Source organism: Harpia harpyja, chromosome 6, assembly GCF_026419915.1.
Source record: "Harpia harpyja isolate bHarHar1 chromosome 6, bHarHar1 primary haplotype, whole genome shotgun sequence".
NCBI lineage: Eukaryota > Metazoa > Chordata > Aves > Accipitriformes > Accipitridae > Harpia > Harpia harpyja.
Window position 1 is genome coordinate 17,065,948 of NC_068945.1, and position 22,279 is coordinate 17,088,226.

Consider the following 22,279-nt stretch of genomic DNA (forward strand, 5'->3'; position numbering starts at 1 on the left):
AGCACAGTGAATGTACCAACTCGGTGGAAGAAAATTTCTGATATAAAAGAAAAACATCCATGAGAACATTCAGAGTCTTGCTCTAAGAAAAGGATGTGAGGACAGTGATGCTAGCAGGACTATTCTGAAAAAAACGTAAACTGGTCCATTTCAGGGCTAAAAGCCTGATGATTTTATGTCGCTGAGGCGCCCAAATAAAAATCTTATATTACTCAGCTTATCTCCTTAAAAACAAAACTGTTTTCAAGAAGAATCTTTCAAACAGATTCTCTCTATAGACGTGAATGGAAAAGTGTTTACCCTGTTAGTTATAAAGAAGCTGTACTAAATCTGATCCAAAGTTGGCCATTCCCAGAGACTATACCAGGAAAAGTATGCAAAAGGATGGGGTTGATTGAAAAGCAATGCTATCATGCTTATCAAACTGTACCTTGCTACAGCGTCTTCATTATCATGAGAATCTGAGATGAGAAGTATACAGTTCTATTTTGGTATCCACTGGGTGAGACCAATTTCTGGCAATGAATGCAAACCACAATGTCTCTCAGAATGGCATGTTTGGCATATTTCTTTTGGGTGCTTAGCAAACAGATTTATTAAGAGGTATCTCCTCTTATGAAATACATTCTGTAGCACTGGCTTTGACAGCTCACATCAGGTTAATAAGAAGAGTACCTACTGAGATGATTTGTTACAGACTTTTGGCTGCCTGGAAAATGGGGGACAGCAGCATTATTTGTAATAAATATACCACATACAGGGCTGACCAGCCTATCTAAATAGTGCAGATGGCTTAGTTCCTCCTTCTCTGGTACAGCTGTAATATTGTCTTCTCAGTCTGTCAGCTGTAGGATTCCAAAATACAGATAGGAATACTTTGCAAGTTGAGCAAATGCCACTAGCTTTCTGGAGAACTCAGTGAGTGTTGCAAGCAACATTTATGAGTATCTCTTCATCGGAGGTTTCTGTAGTAGCCTTGGTAATGTGCGTGGACAAGGTTACTGGCTTACGCATTTGAGGAAAGATTTCTACCATTTCACAGTAAGTGGATCTGCGATGGAACTTGTAAGTATGTCCATTAGTGTTTTGAAGAAATACATTATTTTTTAATATATTCTGAACAAGTACAGAAAAAAAAATAATCTGATGACAAGATGCCCTACATTTCAGACATCTGAAATATACTCTCACTGATACCCTCAGTGATCACAAAGTTTGTTAATTAAATTATCTCTAGTTTGGAGTATCTACTGAGGAAAATAAATTCTTTATCTAGACAATTATACAACTCCAGTGAACTACTTTTGTTTGGTGACCTTGAGACAAATGAGGCAAAATTAAGATTTTAATTGAGCTGATCCCCTTACCAGGGCAACTGCCTTGATGTAGCCTGTCACTGAGATATTTTTCTGCCTCCCTTCAAAGAATTACTCTTTCAAGTAATTGGGGAACACTCATAATCATTAGGAAAGATCAACAAACAACTTTGCTTTGCTGTCAAGAAAAATATTCCTAACAGGATTCTCATATGTTTTCTATAAATTATCTGGGTTTTTTATATGAAGACATACATTGCAGGTTGAGAGAGATAAGCAGTGTTGAAAATCTAATAAAGAATTACTGAGGCTATGGTCAAAGCATGATACAGAAAGACAAATGGAGAGTTCCAGTCCCTTTCTACTTTGAAATAAAATTTCTCTACCTATAATTCAAAAAGCATCCTCCACTATTCCAAGATGCAAAAGAAAATGCACTCCCTCCTCTTTGGAATTTTCAAGAAATCAATCGAAATTCCTTTAAAGGTTTTGGTTGTTTTTTTTATGGTTGATTGCTTTCTGCTTGTGCAGACAAGCAAGGAAGGAAGAGGGTGGCAGTGTACAGACCCTTTATACTAATTAAAAAAACTAAAAAGCCATGTTGCTTTAATCAGACTCAGTATCTCTTAGCTCAAGATTAGATTTTCATTGCAGATATCTGCAAAGTAATAAGATGTATTTCTGTCCATTTAAAAAAAAAAAAGATAAAAAGATAAAAATGCACCTGGGGAAGATTACATCCATAACAGAAAAGTACTAGCAATTCATATGTGCTCCCAAAACTGTTTCAGTCCCTCTGAAGGAGAGAAGACAACCAAGCTGATCTGCCAAGAATGTACCCCTGACACTCTTCCACAGTAAACTGCAGCTTTCCTCAGAGCTGGCCTTCCAGGTCTCTATGCACAACCCACTCTTCCTGAATCTTCAAAACAACAGTATCTTTAAAAATAAAACCTTTAAAATCACGGAAAGAAATTAACAGAGCGCCACATGCACTAGCAAAACATCCAACTTACTCAGGAATAAAGCCTTAAGCTTTGGAAAACTATGCACAAGACACACTACTGAGACCAGCCAGTAGCATGAATTGCTGTATTTTTATAGGTTATGCAGCACTGATACCCAAGGCTCCTTCTGGACTTCCCAAAATAAGGGCACAAGAACATCAAGAAACCTTCATGGGTGGTGCTAAGTTTCAGTTTTAGAGGCACTGAAGAGGTCTTTGGTTCCAATCAGGGTGCATGAGAAGACTGAGCAAAGGCAGCAGTCTGGTTTGGATGGGATCTAAACTGCAGCTACTACAAGGCAAATTTTTTTTGCCTCAGCAGGTGTTTATTCTGAGGAGAATAAACTTAAACTTGATAGTGAGACTAGTTCTGAGGTTGGGGATCTGCTGTTTCTTTATAGACACAGAAAGCAAGTAATTTTTAGGAAAACTTAATGCATTCAACAGGAGTGTGATTTACCTGTAGAAGTAAGAGTGGGAAATTCAACCAAAACAGACAACGCTATTGGAAGCTTCACAACATAATTTAGGACAAAAATTAGAATAAGTTGGGAATAGCATGTACTTACCCCTTCTATTTAACATTAACCAACACAGTAATACTTTAAAATGATCTTGCAAATGTTTGGCTTTTGTTCACACTATAAGGTTTTTGCCCAAGCTACAATAACGTTTGAAGCTTTAAGCATTTAAAAATACAAAGCAGACTCCTTCAGCTACATTTCAGCTGTCATTTGTTCATGTGATGCAAGCATACTCAAACCCAATATGGAAATAAGCAGTCAAAGGAAACAAACTGTCAAAAGCTGTGTGCCATGCCCCATCTCTTTGAGCAGACATCTGCATATTCCATATTAAAATGTGAAATCTGTGCTGAAAGCAAGAGATACGAGAAAGGGAAGAAGGCACATAGTAAACTAAGGAGTAAAAAAACAACAGTTATTTGCATGTCACTGATAACCTTCATATAATGCCACTGCACGGTCTCTACAAAAACTATGCCTATTGCTTATAATGTAGTGAACAGTCCCTTTGATTGGGAGATATGAACATGAAACATTTCCTTTAAGAAGAAATTACTTAAAATGTTGCAGTTATTGCATAAGTGTTGTACTCCAAATGCACCAGAAAAATCCTTTTTTTTCGCATTCCAAGTCAGTGGTTGCTTTTGCAGTATAGAGTGTTATTTTGCAGTAGCTGAATAAAGTATTTACTAGTAACTTCATTTAATGCTCTCTCCCAGTTTTTTTCATACAGGATGGCCTAAAAGCAAATGATGAAAAAAGAAAAAAAGATTTTCCATGCAAGGTGCAAGAGAACAGGGAGCATGCAAGCAATGCTAAAAGAAAAGACACCTTATGTTGATTAATGACATATCAACCCTTTAAAATACGTTGACATGTCAAATACTGAAAAAGTGTTTGCTCTTGTATCCGCTATATATATTGCTAGAAGGAGTTAGTAACAATAAAAAAAAAAAAAGATCTAGTTCTAAACTGTTTATTCAGGTCTCTATGTGACATACTCCTAACATATTCTGCTGGTATTATCTATGTAAAGTGAAAAATTACCCACTGAAAAGTGAAGTGAATGTGTATATCCATCCAGTAGTTGGTTTCAAGTTAACATTAATGCTGTTATTTATTTGGTACGATTATGTGAGGAATTCAGGCATATCCAGCAAAACCAAGAATCCTACTAGCTGAAAATTCAAAAATTAAACAGAACACACTTTTTTTTTTTTAAACATTGCAGACTAAAGGAACTAAGTGAGCATATAATGCAGGTTATTGCAGAGCAAGGCAGGCCTAGAGAAAGAAACAAACAATACTGAACACAATATTGGTAAAAGAGAAAATGTATGACAGGAGGTGACCCCAAAAGAATGTATTTTCAAAGATACAGCATCCCCACTGAAGCCTGCATGGTTAAGATTCTTTACCCTTGCACATACTTGCAGGGTAAAGTTGCATTACGTCACCTCTCTTTTAGTTTCCAGCATGTGGGACTTCCATCAAGCATGGCATGATCAACTCAAGACATTAAAAATGCAAGGGGAAGTTTGCAGACAACCTGAGTTTTGCTGGTATTCAGAACGGAAACAATCCGGTCAGTGCTATTAGTGCCAGCGGGACTGATAAAGCTAAAAGTTGGACTGATGCTGAAAGCTAAGGAAGACAACATATGCTTTTTAGAGCTACCATCTGGTGAGCTACAGTAAATCCATGGCTTTGAGAAGTCACAAGTTTACATGCTAGGAGGGAACTGAGCAACACAGGGGAGTAGGAACTAGTAGGAAAGCAGCCTCAATTTTCTGTTGGATTGGCACCTTCTGTGATCTTTTGTCAAGGCTGGCACTGAGCACACCGGCCTGGCAACTGCCAGTTGTTGGCAGTTGTAATTTCTAGGATCAAATGAGACTCTTCTGGTCTATCTATAGAGAGTATTTTGCAACTCAAATTTCTAATTCTTTCTCACTCTTGTTTTTTAAAAAAGGAGATAGGTTACTTGTAATGATCAAGTTCATTCCAGAATGCTTGAAAGAATGCTGGAACTGTATCACTCCAACCCCACTGTCACTCCAAAACTACCCTCATGCTTGGTCCCAATTTCTATCAAATCTGTTCAATATTGTAAACAGATACATAATAACTTTCCATGTAAAACCACTTTACTTTGAACTGAGTATGCTGAGTCACTAAAGGGATAGGTGGCACTTTTTCCCTTAGAGCTTGGAGTTAATTAGTCAGTCATGAACAGAAAGCAACAACTGGAAATATTTTATTCTCCAAGGAAGTGAAAAACCATTTCTTTTAATTAAGAAGAACGGCCTATCTGCTGGATAAGACAGAAATGAAGTTTCTGAGAGCATGATTACATCTATCTGAATTACCTGGGGTACTTCAAGAAGATGACTGGCTAGAAAAGCTGACATACTCCAGCATGAAAGGGGCCTTCTACTGTTTGCAAATGAAGAACATGTTATGCAGGAGTGAATACTTGACTACACCACCCTGTCAGGACAATGAAATGGAAGACAGCCATAGAACAGAAAGGAAAATGGGGGAAAAAAAAAAAAAAAAAAGAGTTTACCAATTTAATCTTAGCGTGAGAATGTCAGGCATGTTTTTATCTTGCAATATCTGTAATAGCCTACTTGGGATTTTGTGGATAAACCATTTTATTTTCATTTTACAGTAATGTGATTAAGACTGATTTCAAATTAATTGAGTGATAGCAATAGCAGTGTGCATTGAATCTATAAACTGTGTGACTGTAATAAATATCTACGCTTATCTAGCATATTTTTCATCCAAAAGATAAGAAATCATTTGCAGAGATGATGTACAGGCCAGTTAGGAAAGCTGGTTTCACAGGAATTAGAATGAAAAATATTAGCTGGTTAGCAGTGGTAATAAGAAATGCCCTCAGCTGATGAGTAAAGTACCGAAAGGCACATCTGAAGTACAAGGGTTCCGATGCCCTCATCTGAGGCAGTGAGTCACCCTGTGTGCAGGTCAAAAATGGAACTTGATCTTCACAAGGAACACAAGAACAAAAGGTAACATTTCAATTTAGTCACAGGTGCACACTAAACACATGAGGTGTAACTTCCTAGCCAGCTGAAACTCTCACAGCAGAAAAATGCTGTTCAACAAGGCAGCTGAGACAAAGATGCAGGGTCAACTGTGCTCTATTTTATTTGCCCACAAGCTGAGCAAGAGAAAGGATGTGACAAAAAGGGATGTGAATACTGCAAATGGAAAACGGTTCTTTCAACCCAAATGACAAGGCATAACAGCATAGCTGGTAACTACAGATGCAGACTAGTAAACCCCTATGCTGTCAGATCTAAGATCACTGTTCCAGTATAAGCTCTCATCCAGCATGAGAAGCTTACAGAGAACATACAAAAACCATGGGAAACAGAGATAATTTCCAATTTTATCTTCTCCGATTCTATTAACAGCAATAAGGTTTGAGAGTACCTGTGTTTAGGGATGGGGAAGAAGAGGACAGAAGTAGGACGAGCTACATTAGAAATCTTGAAAGAAAAACGTCTGGGTAAAATATTACTTATGAAAGAACAAGCCTATTAATACCATACTGACACGTATCAGAGTGATGCATTATCCCAGAAAGCAGCAATTCTTGGGAGTTTTAAAAATTGTTTAAAAACTGAGAATACAAGTAGAAATTTGCAAGAAATAAAAGTGCAGTGGACCCCAACACCATACTTTTTTCTTAGTTCTTTCTTTTCTTACAGCTGTAGCGCTATGAAATAACAAGGCAATTATTGTTTATCCTGTTTTTCAAAGTCAATATTATGCAGCAAATTCTTACCAAAACTAAACAAAAATTTTAGAGTTTGTCCTATTATTAGTTAATACAGATTAACTTACCATAGTAAGTTTGGAGTGATTTTGGTTGGAGGGATCTCTGAAGGTCACCTGGTTCAATCCCCTGCTCAAAACAAGGCCAAATTAGAGCAGGTTGCTCATAGCTTTGTTCAGATGAGTTTTGAATATCTCCAGTGATGAAGACTCCTCAGCCTCTCTGGGCACCTGTTTCAGTATCTGACTCCATCACTGTGAATTTTCTGCCGATCATCTCATTGGAACTTAGATTGGAACGTGTTGCAATTTGTGTCTGTTGCCTCTCAAGCTTTTCCTGAACACCTCTGAGAAGAGGTCTGGCTCTGTCTTCTCTGGACCTTTCCATTAGATAGCTGAAAGACCACAGCATGATCTTGCACAAGGCTCCTCTTCCTAGGCTTGAACATACCCAGTTCTCTCTGCCCCTCCTTTGCATGTCGTGTGCTGTAGCACTTAGTCATCTCACTGGCCTGCCTGCTGGACTCACTCTATTATCCCAATGTCTTTCTTGTACCTGGAAGCCCCAAACTAGACATAGTATTCCAGGTGCAACCTTGTAAGTGCCAAGCAGAGGGAAACACCACTTCTCTTGACCTGCTATCTGTGCTTCTGCTAATACAGCCCAGTATGCATTTGGCTTTCTTCACAGTAGCGTAACACTGTTGACTCAAGTTCAACTTGTCCTCAGCCACCCCTTGGTCCTTCTCTATGAACCAGCCTTCTAACCAGTTGGCCCTAGGCCAGTACAGATGCAGGGGTTCTTCAGCCCCAGGTGCAGAGCTTTGCACTTGCCTTTAATGAACTTCATAAGGTTTCTGCCAGTTCATTTCTCCACCCTGTCAAGGTCACCCTAAATAGGAGCCCTGCCCTCCAGCATATACTCCCCATAACCACTCCCCTCAGTTTGCTATCATCCATGAAATTTTTGAAGTTTCATCATCACATCATTAAAAAGACATTAAACAGTGCTGATTCCCCTCTGAGCCAGTCATCTCATCACTGAAAGAAGATTGGTCAGGCACGATTTGCCCTTGTAAATCCATACTGGCTGTTCCCTATCACCTTCTCATCCTTCAGGTGCTTGGAGATGGCTTTCAGGAGGATCTGCTCCAAAAACTTCCCAGGGCATGAAGTTATACTGACTGGCCTGCAATTCCCTGGATCCTCCTTCTCAACCTTCTTGAAGATGATTGAAGGAGTCCTCGCTCTTACATCAGCTGGCTCCCTCAGCAGCCTTGTATGTATCTGATCTGATTCCATCAACCTGCAGATTTCTAATTTCTTTAAATGGTCTGTAACTTCATCTTCCACTTCTGTGGGTAATGCTTCACTCCCACAGACTCTGCCACTAAGCTCAGGGATCTGAAAGGAGTCCTTATCAGTAAAAAAGGAAGAAAAGAAGCTACTGAGCTCCTCATTCTTTTCAGCAACCTGTTAAAAAGGTCTCCTGCCCAGCTGAGTTCTCTGTAACTACCATATTATTGCTGAATCCAGGGTCTGTTAAAGCTTTTAGTACTGTCGATTATGGAAACATTTGCACCAAGACTATTTTACCATAGACACATAAATTCACTGTCTGTCCATATACTTACCTGGCTTTCACGAGTTTTAACAGAAATAAAAATCTAGCTATTTGGGGGGATAAATTTTTGCACAGAAGTTAGCCATTAAAGAAGAAAAAATAACCTTCAGATTTTATTCCTTTGACTAAATGTGATGTGACACATATGGGTTAGTCAAAATGTTTAATGTTGCATGAAATTTGAATGATAATTTCACTTAATCTTCTGATGATGACGTGCTAGGTAATTTGTGTTAACTTTGGGATATATGAACATAAAGACATGTTTTAAAATGTCTTCTAGAAATAATGTTGTATTTTGATGTTTCAAACAGTATGGTAAAAAGCCATCTTTTTAGTTACATCTGAAAAAAGCAAATTGTGAAGGATTCCTCTAATCTCTCAGAGCATTTGACTTGGAGCTCTTCAAAATTCACAGCATACTGTTGACATATAAACATCCTCCCTGGTGCCATATCCAGTCACATGTCTTTCTAATGCTACCTCATTTCGAATCCCCATAGGAAAGCTGCACACTTTGTGAATACATGTACTGAAAGCAGAGCAATAATACAAAAAGAAAACCAACTCATCAGTGTTTCATGTAATTAAATTAATTTCAGCAGGTAATAGGAAAAAAATCTGATCATGTGAGACTGCAGAAAAGTGAGAATTCTGAGATGATGTACCACTGTGAATAATTTTGCTTTAAGATGCAGTGAAATGAGGCAAGAAAAGAGGAGCTTTGACAGAAAAGCTACAGATTCCACTTCAAACAGAGGAAGAAAGCTCTGATAATCACTATACCTAAAGCAAACTCAAAAAACTATGCTAGTGACCTGTTTTAAAGAACACCAGAGTTCTATTTTGTGCCCTACTCATCACCATCCAACCCTCACAGCCAAAAAGTCTGATGCCTTCATTTCTTCCTTTCCCCACTATCATCTCTAAGATGCCTTACTTCTCCTTACTCACAAGGAACAGACAACTCTTACAAGCAGAGTACTTCTTAGTGTAAAGAATTCCATAAAGCCATTTTTGCTCTAAGTAGAATTAAAGGAAACATACATTAAATAGACAGAAACTCTTAGAGGTTGTTATCTTTTAGAGATGACCACGGAAATTTAAATGGAAACTTCTTTGAACACAAAGTATCTGGCTCTGCTGAGCTAAAACTAACCATTGCTGACTTGACATGCTTGAAATTTTTATCATTTCCTGATGTGGTTAATGACCAGCATGGTGGCAGAATCAAGACCTGAGTCTTCTGAAGGTATAAAACTAAAGAGCCAGCCACGCTTCCAGTGAAATTTCTCCTGACTGCCCAGGCACTTTCTCAGTGCTCAGATACACAGCTTCCTAGAGATATAGTATATAATGCAGTGTATAAAGGTATTTCCATCACAATGAAAAACCCACATGTACCATAGACTATACGCCTGTAACTAAGTACTCTGCTTTTTTTTTTTTAACAATTACTGAATAGTATCCTGAGTTTCCTGTATTTGCTTAACTTTCTATGCAATATTATCTGTAATTTTCTTACAGAAGGATGATATGTTTTAAATATTTCTTTGGTAGTTAGACATGTTCCATTTAACATAAATTTAGGACTCTGGAAAATTGACTGAAATAATCCCCTCAGATTTACTTTTTTGTTTTTACTTTGATTTTATAAGGCTACACTTGAGTTGCTACACTGACATTTAATTTTACATGGAGACTCATAGCAGACTTCTATCTGGATTCATGCCACCAGCTTGCACTCATCTAATCACCAAGCCACTTTGCTGTGTGGAAATAAGGTTTACAGTATTTTTTTATTACTTCCTATTGCATCATATTCTCTTTGGTATAGCAAAAAAATCGAGAAAACTTCTTTCTCTTAAGATCTGGATTACTTTCTTCAAAGATGACAGACAGCACAGTTAACCATGTGATGTAGACTATCAGAAAACCTGACAGCAGAAAGCAGGACACCGAAAGACAAGCTGCCTGCGGGAGGCCTCCTGTCCTACTTTCCAGCTATTTTTCTATTCCAGTGCTATGCTACAAAGATAAATTGTTGATAAATAGCACGTTCAATGTTATTCAGCAGACAGGATGCAAAAAAAAGAAAAAATTGAAGCAGTTAAGCTGTTTGTTATCCAATTTGAAGCTAGAAATATTCCTTTTGCTTTATCAATATAGCTCATTCTTTCCTTGAAAGTATGCAGTTGCTCACAACAGCACCTGGTTTTGTCAGTCTTGTTATCTTTTTCCATCTCAACTTTTGTGACATGTATACATAAGAACCACTGAAAAGAACTGTAGCATATGACTTCATGGTATTTTTCTATTTTTTTTCCACTGCTGCAGGTAATGACACCAGAATAGTGTTATTTGGCTTGTTACTCTTGAACTCAGCATTGGATAGTTCTTTATTCAAAGCTGTCATCAACAGATACTTAGTAAAAACTCCTTATGGAAAATTGCTTTAATCCCCACGCCTTCCAAGATTATTTTATTTACTATGAATCAGTATGACATCCACTCCAGGCTCTTAAGACTTCTGAGCAGCCAGTACATGTCACAACAGCAACAGTGATGCAGATTATGCTACTGTGTTCTGATTCACTGAGTTTATCAAAAGGAGAGAGATGATGAAAGCTTAACAGACAGATCAGAAAATTCAGAGGTTTTGCACTGACTACAGTAAGCAAAGCTGTTCTTGATGAGAACAGATATAATTTAGAGTATTTCTTCCTGTTTCTAGAAGACAGGCATACCTAACACATTTTTTTCACATATTCAGTTATTTTCCAGGAGACACATTTTCTTTGATGTCTGAAAAAAATAACTGCTTTACACGATTAAGAGAAAAATAAAGTTATGGCTCCCATAGTAGCTTCCAATGTAGACTATAACTTCACACAACAGCTATTTCTTCATATGTTGCAGTTAACAGTAATCAGGCAAACACTGAAATGCATAGGAAAGAAAATGAGTGGTACTGCAACCCCTGTAACTTTCCTGCTTGTCCTTAGGAGAATCTTTTCATTGTGTTTCTGGCCAGCAGGGATTTTGTAGTTCCAAGAGCACTTATTCCACCTATTCCCTTACACTCTTGATTTATTTTAACAAATATATGAAAACCTCAGCAACTAGCCATCATAGCAATCAATTTTAAAAAATGGAAAAAGTTAAAAAAAAAAAATCAATAAACCCACTGAGAAGCTATGAGGACAGAATGGAAAGTCTCTTTATCATCTTATCAGAAAACATTTCAAAGATCCTAACACTTGGCCACCTCAAACCACAATCGTAACTTCTCTAGCCAAATTTTACAATACACTTTAAATGAGAGAAATAAAAGTTATGGTTACATTGTTTGGGGAAAGAGAAATCATGCCAGGTCTCAGAAAAAACACATCCAAACCACAACCTAGAAATAGTTCCCCCTCTTGTTCATCACAACTTCCAGCATAGGTGCAAGTATTGATAAAAACCTATAGCCATATGGATTGAAGCAGAAGTATCTTTGACAGATGGATTCTATAACATTTAGGACTTTATCTGCCAGACAAAGCACATCAAACTCCACTCACGGTGGCGACCAGCAAATACAGTCTCCCCAGCAGAAGTCCTGTTTATGCAAGACGTATTTCAGAGGAGAATGCTCACAGGGCAGAAACACTTCCTGGCAGTTCTGTTCTTTGGGATCTGAAGAAAGATGGTCATTCAAGGACAGCCCTCCTCTCCCCAGCAATTACAAGTATGCCAGTACGACACACTGAATACAGAAGGTATTGATGGACAACAACATGATTAACTTCCAATCTTTATCCAGTTTGTGGGAGGAAGGAAAATACATAGCCAAGGCCACAAGTGCAACATCTGTGCCAAACCAAGGTCAGAACACTGACACAATTTAGAGGCGGCAGCAGCATCGCAGCATCGTGGGATTCCACACACCACCACATTTTTCACAGTGTTAATCAATAGAAAAGTTGGATGTTGGTCGATAACTCAGAACTTTAGTCATTAAGTAGTGGCTTACCGGCCAAAGACACTGCCTGAAACAATTATAATCATTCCTTTGTCAGGAGTCATGGAGACTTTCTACCAAACAGACTTTATCAGCAAAGACTAGAATCCAAAATGGTTTCAGAGCCTTTCAAAGGCAACTGGGGGTCATTAGATAATGTACTCTGACTTGTATTGCATAGGCCATAGACATTTACTCCTAGCTACTCTACTGAAATCCCCAAATCTATGTTTAGCAACTGCTTTCGAAATACAAAAAAACCCCAGATCCATGGCTGAAAGACTTCAAAACATGCTGTCTCTTGGTAGGGTTTTTTCAGTAGTTTATCACTTTGTGCTTTCAACAAATTTATCCTCTTGCTAATTTACTTACCTTTAACCCTCTGCCCTTGGTTCTTTCTGACAGCACAACACACTCAAACTGCGCCAAAACTAGTTCTGCAATATCACTGCAAGGTTTCAGACACAGATGCAATGATAAAAATCCAACAGTTAAAATATGTATGACTAGTATTTTAAAGGAACTAGTTTTGCACTCAACAGCGTGTATCAAAGAATATGGCTAATGTTCAATCTTTTTTCTTCTTGAAGTAACAGATGAAACCAGTAATATTAAAACTGTCTTGCTTCAGCTTCCTGTTCCTGTAGTTTTTTTCCTTGAAAGGGTTCATTGGTAGGACTTCCCCCTTCTTCCCAATGCACTACAACATTGATTTACAGTGGTTTGATATAAATTCTTTCCTTCAAGTACAAGTTTCTTCTAAATGTGCACCTTATCCAACCCATCCTCCTACACAGACTTGACCAAATCTCTGATCTTTTATTTTGTAGATCATGTCATTTGATGTGAGATCTCAATTTTAGCTGAATAGACAATAGTCTTGTAAACAGCCTTATTAAAAGTGAATACTGACCTTGAGGTGAGGCTGAAGGAAGCAGCAAATCCAGGAAGGAGATGCGAAAGAAAAAGAGTTAGAGTTTGTGAAAACAGTGTCCAGAGATAAGGCAGATCAAGAATACAGGACAAAACAAGCAGATCTAAATCAGGTAATGACACACGGACACACAATCCTTCACAAACACAGAGCTGCATGTTTTATAGACATCTAATAAAAAAAAAAAAAGAAAAACAGACCTTTACATTAGATTACACCATTTCACTTAGAGGCAACTTTCTGTAGAGAAAATAGTCTCCAATACGTAACAGTTCTTGCAAAAGGGAAATAAGCCAACTGTAGCAAACTCTGGATTTACATCACATCACTAGCAAGTATCCTTCTTCCAGAATTCTAACATTTTGAAAATGTAGAGTTTGATTGTCTGAGATGAACCCTAATGTGCTCCTTTATGCCATCTTCTAGGGACTTATTTTCCCTCCAGGAGCAAGACACATTTTTTTTCACTTTTCCTGCAGATGACCCAGACTTGTCAAAAGGGAATAAATAGAAGGGAGAAAAACCCCAACCATGGAGTAAAGTCTTCAAGACCTGAAGACCTGTCAAAACTAAAAGTTCATCTTTCTTAATTTTGACATTGAAGCCACCCTTCCAAAGACAAACAAAAAAAGCATCTGCCTCTTCTTCCTGCAGTGTTGCTGTCTTAATTCTCCCATATAAGGTGCAATCTAAAAACAATAATGACCAAACAGGCATATTTTTGACAGTTCTCTCCAACATCATTCAACAGCAGCACTGACCAAGACAAAATGCTGGAGTTCCCTGTATAACATGAGGTCCCATAGGTTCATTATTGCTTTTTTTTTTTTTCAAATATCTCCAATACCTTTCCATAGGCATCTGCTGTCAATTTCACTGATAACAGCAAGGTAAGTCAACAAGGAGCCATAAATACAGACCTTTTTCATCTGATTTTAAACTTCATTCTTTTTCAGTCAATAGAAGAGAGAAAAAGTAAATGTTCTTCTGTCCAAAGTGTCAATTTGGCTTCTACAACACATGTACTTCTCTCATGGCAAAATTTCACTCTAAAAAGGCAGGATATGGTCTGGAGAAAAATATTTCTATAGGATAGGCTAACTACTATATGTTTTATTACTCTTGGTATATGGAACCATGTAAATGAAGTCTTTATTTCTGGCATAAATTTTACAAACAACAATGTAGGATACTGAATTTGTACAAGCAGGGGTTTCAGGGTGAGGTACAGCTGAGAAGTGTATTGTTGGTCTGTAACAGATAAACTAGCGTAAAGATACTTTTCCTTGGCTTTTAAACTAACATTCTTCAAATCAAGTTCTTCAAGGACAGCTGTTGTAAAGGCTGTGTTATTTGGGGATTTTGGGAAAGATGAGACTTGCAAAATGCCAAATACCACATCTCAGTTTTGGATCTTGAAGTTATAACGTTCCAAAAGTCTCAGTTAATTCATATAGAAAAGTGTGTAACTAACAATTCTGACTGAAATCCAAGAGTACACTCTCCAAGCTGAGCTGCAGAGCTATGACTGGTCAAACAATTTAACAAAAGGGAACAAAAAAGTGAAAATAAACACTTGGTTAGATATGGGAATAAATAAGGTAGGGGGGAAAAAAGCTTGACTTTTTAATGACTGTTATTGAATTCAGATTATGAAAGTTTAAGACTTCTCATTTTGTGTTTCAGGACCCTTTGTAGTTCCTGGTTCTATTTTAATGATGTTGTAATATTGTTTCTTCAAATTAACAGTGAAAAAAAGTACAGGCTAGAATTCAGAATAGCCCTGTAGAATTTCAATAAACCATACTGTTCTTTCAACTGCTATTAAAGGTAGCATCTTTTGCTGGCACAAGATGAAAGCAAAAGAGTACCTGAAATGCTATGCTGAGGTCACTTGCAATTTTCTGTATGCTGCAGAAGTATTATTTAGCCAGCTGCACAGGATTTGAATGGAAAATAATTACTGCTACATCTTCATTTTGTTATGGAATAAATTCTTTCTTCCAAAGAAAAATACATTTTGTGTAATTGCTAGCCCCTTTTTTGATTTTTTTTTTACAGGGGTTCAAAATATTTTTTTAAAATGTGGATTTTTAGAATAATCATAATATTTATCCACACAAAAATGAGGAAGATGTCCAAAAGCACATGAAAATCAGAAAAAATCTGGAACTGTGCTGTCACTCAAACTAAAAACAAGGCAGACACCTGAAATTGCCAGCTATTAGGAAGTCAATGGAGATCTGCTACAGACTGGAGGTGAAGCCTCAGTGCACAGGGCTACATCAGTGAAATTGAGCAGAAGAGCGAGCAAGCATCTGCCCCAGGAAGCAGCCCCAAGCAAGCAGGATCAGATACATACCACGACATGCTCATTACAGAGCAAAATAATAGTTTTTAGTTTGCGCTATTTCCCTTCGACCAAGAACACACACTTGCAGCATTCCTTACAAGATCCAGTAGCAGCGTTTCTGCCCAGCCCCATTAACTGTCTACCTCAATGCAACAGTCACACAGGGAGACAATACAATTGTTAACACCAAATGGTAGTCCTGCAGAAATCCATTTTCTTTTAAAATGCCATCTCATTAATTTTAAAATATCGCCGACTTAAATCTGATTGCTGGGTGCAGATCAAAAAAGTTGGTGACATGGGAACACTTTAGTATTTTAATTAAGAAATATATATATATTTAAAAATCTGTTGATTATTCCAGCTATAATTGTTTCCACATGCTTGTATATTATAGGGAGTGGAATGAGTGTGTTGCATTAGTCTCAGATGTACTTAGGAAGAATTTTATGTAATGATTTCTAGTCAAGCTTTGAATCCCACTTGTTTGACAGTGAGTGATTGTGTATATTTACTACTTTGTTGTTCCTTCAAAGCAGTCTGACAGAGAATAATACACACTTGATCTTCCTTGTGTCAGTCAAAGCAGAAAGGCTATTCATGTTTACCACTTTTGACACCTTTTCTTGATAAAAAGAATGATGGCTGGTCTTTTCCTTTCTTTTTAGTTGATATTTAGAGGGATGGGAAGAGATGGAGAGAGGAGAGAGAGAGATTTGTGTGTGCATCCCTGTGTACATGCATGCACGGATCTGAGAGCACAAACATGACCGTGGCCATGGAGCACTAATGTTGCAGTTCACTGGCCTACTGGCATTATTGGATTTTCCATTTGTTCTTTCTGTATTCCAAGACAATGTAAGGAGTTTAGTTTGTGAGTATGGATACCCTCATATCGCTCAAAGATGTTGACTGAAACAAAGCCACAAAACAGCTTTGAAGAGATGTAGTCAAGGCAGGTACCAATGCAACCCTGATACGCAAACTAGGCTCATTATTTACATGATGTTCTTTCTCCTCTGGTTTTATAATTATTTTAACTATATCATAGCTCTTACACTCTACTGATCTAGCAGTTGGATTAGGAGATATTTACTAAATAAAACCCATCATTGCTACAATGCAGACAGAGTACAAATCATCAGATGACAAGTCCTATATTCATTACAGATAATAGACTTAGGCATGAGAGGGAATGCTTGATAACCACCTTGATTTAATGATAAAAACAAACAGGACTTTAACACTACAGGAAATTTGGCAGGAAAAGAAGCCTTCAAAAAAGTTCACAATCGGTGCTTCTCATTACTCATAAGTATTTCTCTAGTGTAGGGTCATTCTTGGAGGATCCAATATTAGATCCTTAGTCTTGGATTAGTAGACAAACCAAGCTTTCAGCCCACTGCTGAATTTAACAAAAGGAGACGGTCTGTACTCAGTTCTGTAGAGATGAATCGCTCTGTTTGATAGTGTCAGTCCTGCCTGCTTGAACATGGAAACAATACTAGGGCAAATACCCAGGCTTAGGTGGTTCAACGATGGGATAGCACAGCAAGCTCCTTCAGCCAAGGCCTGCACCAGCCCTGACCTCTCACCATGTCAAGGGCTGGAACTGAGGTTCTTCAACCTTGTTTTTTAGAACAGCTGTTTCTGCAATATCACAAAGTTTCAGTTTCTCCCAAAACACAGGAAAAGGGAGAGAATGGGAAATAAAGGACAGTGAAATAAAGAACAAATGGAAAAAGGATATTCCATTATATGAAAAAGGTGAGGATGGATTGAGAAGTCACCATAAAAGCACTATGATGGCTTTTTTATCTGGTGCTTTCTACAGATGGATCTGCAATTACTGGCAGTATCTTTCTCTCTCTTTTCTTTTCTTAGAAGTAAGTTTCAAAAGTGATTAGTGAGTTTGAGTGTTGATCTTAAGACACTTCAACAAAGGTTGACTTTCAGAGGGCAGACACTTGCCTTCTGAAAATCGGCATGCTTTCAAATGTCTGAAGTTAAATACCTGTAAAGTAAAGGTGCCTGCATCTTACATTCTTATCTGTTTAGAGCAGTTATGTTGATAGAAAATGTATTATTTTTTTCCTCTGTCAAATGTGATGTGGGACTTCAAGTGTAATGTTCATTTTGTTTGAAGATAAAGCAAGACTGAGAAGAAAGAAATGACTTCTTCATTCCCAGCTTGGAAATTCTGAAAATGTTAATATTCAATAGATCTGTGTGCTCAGAGGTGGAGCTGGACTAACTACAGGCCTGACCACTTCTTTCCATTACAAAACCTTGTTCTCAGTTGCTTGCCAAATATTAACAAATTGTGCTGAAATTTTCCATGGCAGGTGTCAGCCTCACCCAGGATTTTCTGGGGACAATTTCAGCCATGTCCTTCACACACCAAAGGTAGCATTCTTGTGGAAAAAAATTGTTTATATGGTTAAAGACTGTATCACTTTACTGTGATACACAGGCTTACATAAGAGGTGAATTAAAATTACATGGCAATCTTCATTTTCGGATGTCCTAAGTTTTGAGTGATTAAACTTAGAATCTTTATATTCACTTAAGCTATGGATTTTTAAGGGAAGTGGATGAGAAACACAACAACAAATTCTGCCTTGTAATAATACCATGAGATAAATATATTCAATTTGCTTTTATGATTTATGGTACCAAAATGGATTAAAGTATTTTAAAGTAATATTTAATTATTTCAGTTCTTCCTATGCCTGAATCAGAGTTCAATTTATTTTTGGAGGACTTTAATGAGTTACGATAACACAGAATTATACCATCGCTCAAGGTTAACTTTAATGGTGATGATGATGACTTTATAAAAAACCTTTTGTTCTTTAATTTGACAGTGACCCTTTTACTTTAAATTACTTATATGCCCTGATGTGGTTCTTGTTTAGGAATTCTCTAAAAAAATTATTTAAAAATTCACAGAAACAACCAACTTGAAAACCAAAGACAGTTATTGTAAGATACAAGTAGTGGTTTGAAAATATGTATTTCAACTTCAAATTGTTGACTTAAGCTTAGGGCATAGTACAGTTTCCTTTACACTATTCTAGGAAACCATAAAGTTGATGGAACATGCAGTTAATTTCTCTCTCCATCTATCCTTCACAGACCACTACACAAACATATCACCATCTTAAAGATATACAGAGTAAGATACTTCCTTCTACTCTCCACATTTTTCAGCACTCCTTTGAGATCACCCTATGTTTTTTAAACTTTTATTTTTATTTACTGCTGAGAAGAAATATATAAGATGAGGAGTATACCTTTCGGCTGCTCCACATCAAATATTTGAAAGTTTCTTCTTGAACAGGGCGTCCTTAAATTCTTTTTAGAAAAACGCCCCAAAATCTCTCTCTTAAAATAGCCATCATTTCCAGCTGTCCTTAAGGGGACTGCTGGCATTCCAAAGCTGAGTACTATCCTCCTTTGTTCCCAAATCAAAGTCAAGTTCCCATCAGAAAAAAAAATGATAGTGCCTTATGTCCTTACAAGGACTACCTATGATATATAGCGAGCATGCCAAATTAAAATAAATTTCAAGTCTGTAACTGGAACCAGGACTTCTATATATATTCACTCAGTGCTTACTTCTGAAACAACATATACATATATATTTACTGCCACCTCTCGAGTACAAAGTCAGTTCTTAGTTGCAGAATATATGCACACAAATGCCTCTGTGTGTAAACTACCCATCTGAAGGCTGTGATGGCCATGTCCCAGCTGATTAGCATTATTTTTCTTTCTTTTCTCTTCTTTTTTTCTTTTTCTTATTACAGGGTAATAATCACAATAAAACTCAAGAATAAGTCAATAGTGACCTCTATCAAGGACATATTTTAGACCACTTGAGTTTTAGCTGGTTCAGGCAAAACTGATAGCGGAAATTAGAACCAAAGATAAAACCCAGCAAGAGAATTAGAATAAAAAGCAACAGCTTCTGTCGAGTTTAAATCAGGGAGAATAGCAGCAAACCTCCTTTGGACTGGTCATAACCACTGTGACATGAGTTGAACGCAGAAACTGTTAGAGCTTGTACTTGACATAACTAGTTCCTGTTTGACCTAAGAAAAAAAGCGTAATTGCAGCAGACCCAAACAGCAGCAGCAGCAGCAGCAGCCGGGCAGCCAGCGGTGACATTCCACCCCGTAGGAAACAGAAGCCTTATAGAGCACTCACTTTCCCAGGAAGTCCCACACAAACCCCCCTACGTGTTGCGGTGCAGGGACCGACACCTGGTAGGGAGGGTGCAATTTGCGGGAGGCGTGCTTTCTGAGAAAAGGCATAGTCAAAAAAACCCCCGCACGTACAAAACAAAACAACTCGTGGAACCAGGACGTGACAGTATAAATGGAAAGAAAAAGCAAGGAAGGAAACAAAACACAAAATGAAAAGTTACAGAGAGACAGGAGATTATGGAATGGCAATACAAAAAGCAAACAGTTAGTTATAAAGAAAGTGAATAACCAGACAGCTACAAAACCCTCTACACCACCACAATTTGGGGACAGAAACAAAACTTATAGGGCTGTTCACCCATGGAAGAAATGTGAACTTATGGCCCGCCTTCCCATGAGAAAAAGCAAAATCCTGCCCACAGAGAACATAAATTAATGAGGTTGTGCTTTCAATCTCATGTTGACTCCAGAGTATTTTTCAAACTTTTGCATAGCATGCACCATATTTAACACGTTATTTTTTGATTTCTTTCCACCCATTCACAGCTGAAAAACAACACCCCCCACCCAGTAATTGCACCAGTCACTGAAGAGTGGAAGCATTTCCCTCTTTAATTTAATTTGAACTGAAGGCAGCTTTGCCATCATTGAAACAGTTTTCTGCTTTTCATTTCATCTTCCTCTCCTCCTACCTTTTCTCCTTCTCTGTTCCCCTATACATACCTCCCTAATAGGTGACTCATTTCTTCTCTTCTATGGATGAAACCGTGTTACTATTTCTCTTCTCCTGACGACGTATGGTCTAGTTGTCACATATAACTAGCGTAAGGGAAAACTCCAGGGAGAGACTCTCTCTTTTGAAAAATCCCATTTTTCTTAGTACAGTTATTTTCTGAATATGACTTATTTCTTCTCATCTTGCTTTATGTGGAATAATAACAGTTCCTGATAGGCACAGAAATATTCACTTTTTTGCTTGCTGACAAATGCTTCTGCAAGCACTAGGGTTCTTCTTTGTGCAGAAGAATTTGAACAGCTGTAGAAGCATTAGAAGTCAAGATAATTTCTCTCTCGCTCTGCATGGACCACAGTTTAGGAAGGACTTTTACAAGGCAAAATTATCTATTCTTTTCAGGAAACCAAGACTCTAGCTCTAAAATATCCATGTAGTGTGCCTGGATATATCACTTCAGCCATGAAAGAATACTTTATAAACAAGCATGGTAGATAAAACCAGGACCAACCTATACATTTAATAGGCATGTTAAAATCTCTGCTTTGTGTAAAAACTCACAAGGAGAAAGCAAGCTTCCAGAGAATAGGGGTTTGGGTGAGCAGCTGAAAACAACTAAGGCCAAATAGCAAGTTCAACAATTATTCAGAAAAAGAGAAATTACTAGTTAAAACGTCACTACAAAGTATCTGAAACCTTCTACCTTTTTCTCCAGTGTTGTGATTATATTACAGTTCCACCTGAAAAATAATTTCAGGTGTTGATACTTTGCTAATTCACCACACTAACAGTATGCACCTTAGATCTCTAGATCTTGATGACCTTTTCCATTTCCACTTACAGTGGTTAGAGAACATGAATATTCTTAGATATTTTTCCCCCCCTTGATTTACAGAGCTGCTGGCAATCACATAACAACAAAAGTAGTCTTTTCTTTGACATAGCTGAAATCCTTATTCTAATTACTAGAAATAAAAGAAGACAAGTTAAAAAAAGAAGACCACTGCTCTATTTTTTTATAAGAGCGAAGATTAGGTGGTAAGAAGGAATGGATAATACTGAGTAGTCAAAGTATTTACCAGATTGTTACAGAATGATGTCCAGTCATTTGCGGGTTTTATGCTTTCATTGATATAGTAAGAGTTTGGCCTGTGACTGAAACAGCAAGAATCTACCACAGTAACATGAAAAACAATAATTCCTTTGCAGATCTCTGGAACTGCGACTTTTCAAAGACAAAGTTCCTTTCTAACTCTTTGAAGACTGGGTGCCAATGCTTTTATCTGTAAAAGAGATGGAGGAGCATCTTCATTTCTCTTCTTTGTTATTTTTGCTTTATAGACTATAAACTCTTTTGATTATAGGCCATTTATATGTGTTTATGGGTTTGACACCACAAGTCCCAATCTTGATTAGAGTTTCTGAACACTAATGTAATAAAAAAATCAGACTTGAATTAAAAGCGTGCATAAGAAAATTCTCTTCCTTCCATTCCAATCTTCTCTAGGAATCAGGCTGAGGAATGAGTATTTCTGACTTGCTTTTCCTAAACAATAATTACTTCTGTACACAGAAAAAATTAAGGCACTATGAACATATTTCTTTCCCATACCTTACTTCTAATAGACGTTTGATGCTTATACCCTGATCCCTAGTCAACTTGCATGCCCTAAGATGGTGACGTGGTAAACTTCACGCCCAAGATGGGCGCCTCTAAGGGACTGAAAAAAATCCCACAGACAAACATGACTTGTAACTGCTA

At 37.5% G+C, this 22,279-nt stretch overlaps 1 protein-coding gene across 15 annotated transcripts in view; it reads right to left on the minus strand.

Moving 5' to 3' along the window:
* ERC1 (ELKS/RAB6-interacting/CAST family member 1) overlaps positions 1-22,279 on the minus strand; it is a 317,835-nt gene that overhangs the window by 153,388 nt on the left and 142,168 nt on the right. For 11 of the 15 annotated variants that reach the window (XM_052789054.1, XM_052789061.1, XM_052789067.1 and 8 more), the window contains one exon: positions 13,200-13,211. The exons of the other annotated variants lie outside the window; for them this stretch is intronic. In XM_052789054.1, coding sequence (XP_052645014.1) covers positions 13,200-13,211 — 12 coding nt within the window. The remainder of the gene's footprint in view (positions 1-13,199; positions 13,212-22,279) is intronic. 15 annotated transcript variants of the gene reach the window in all.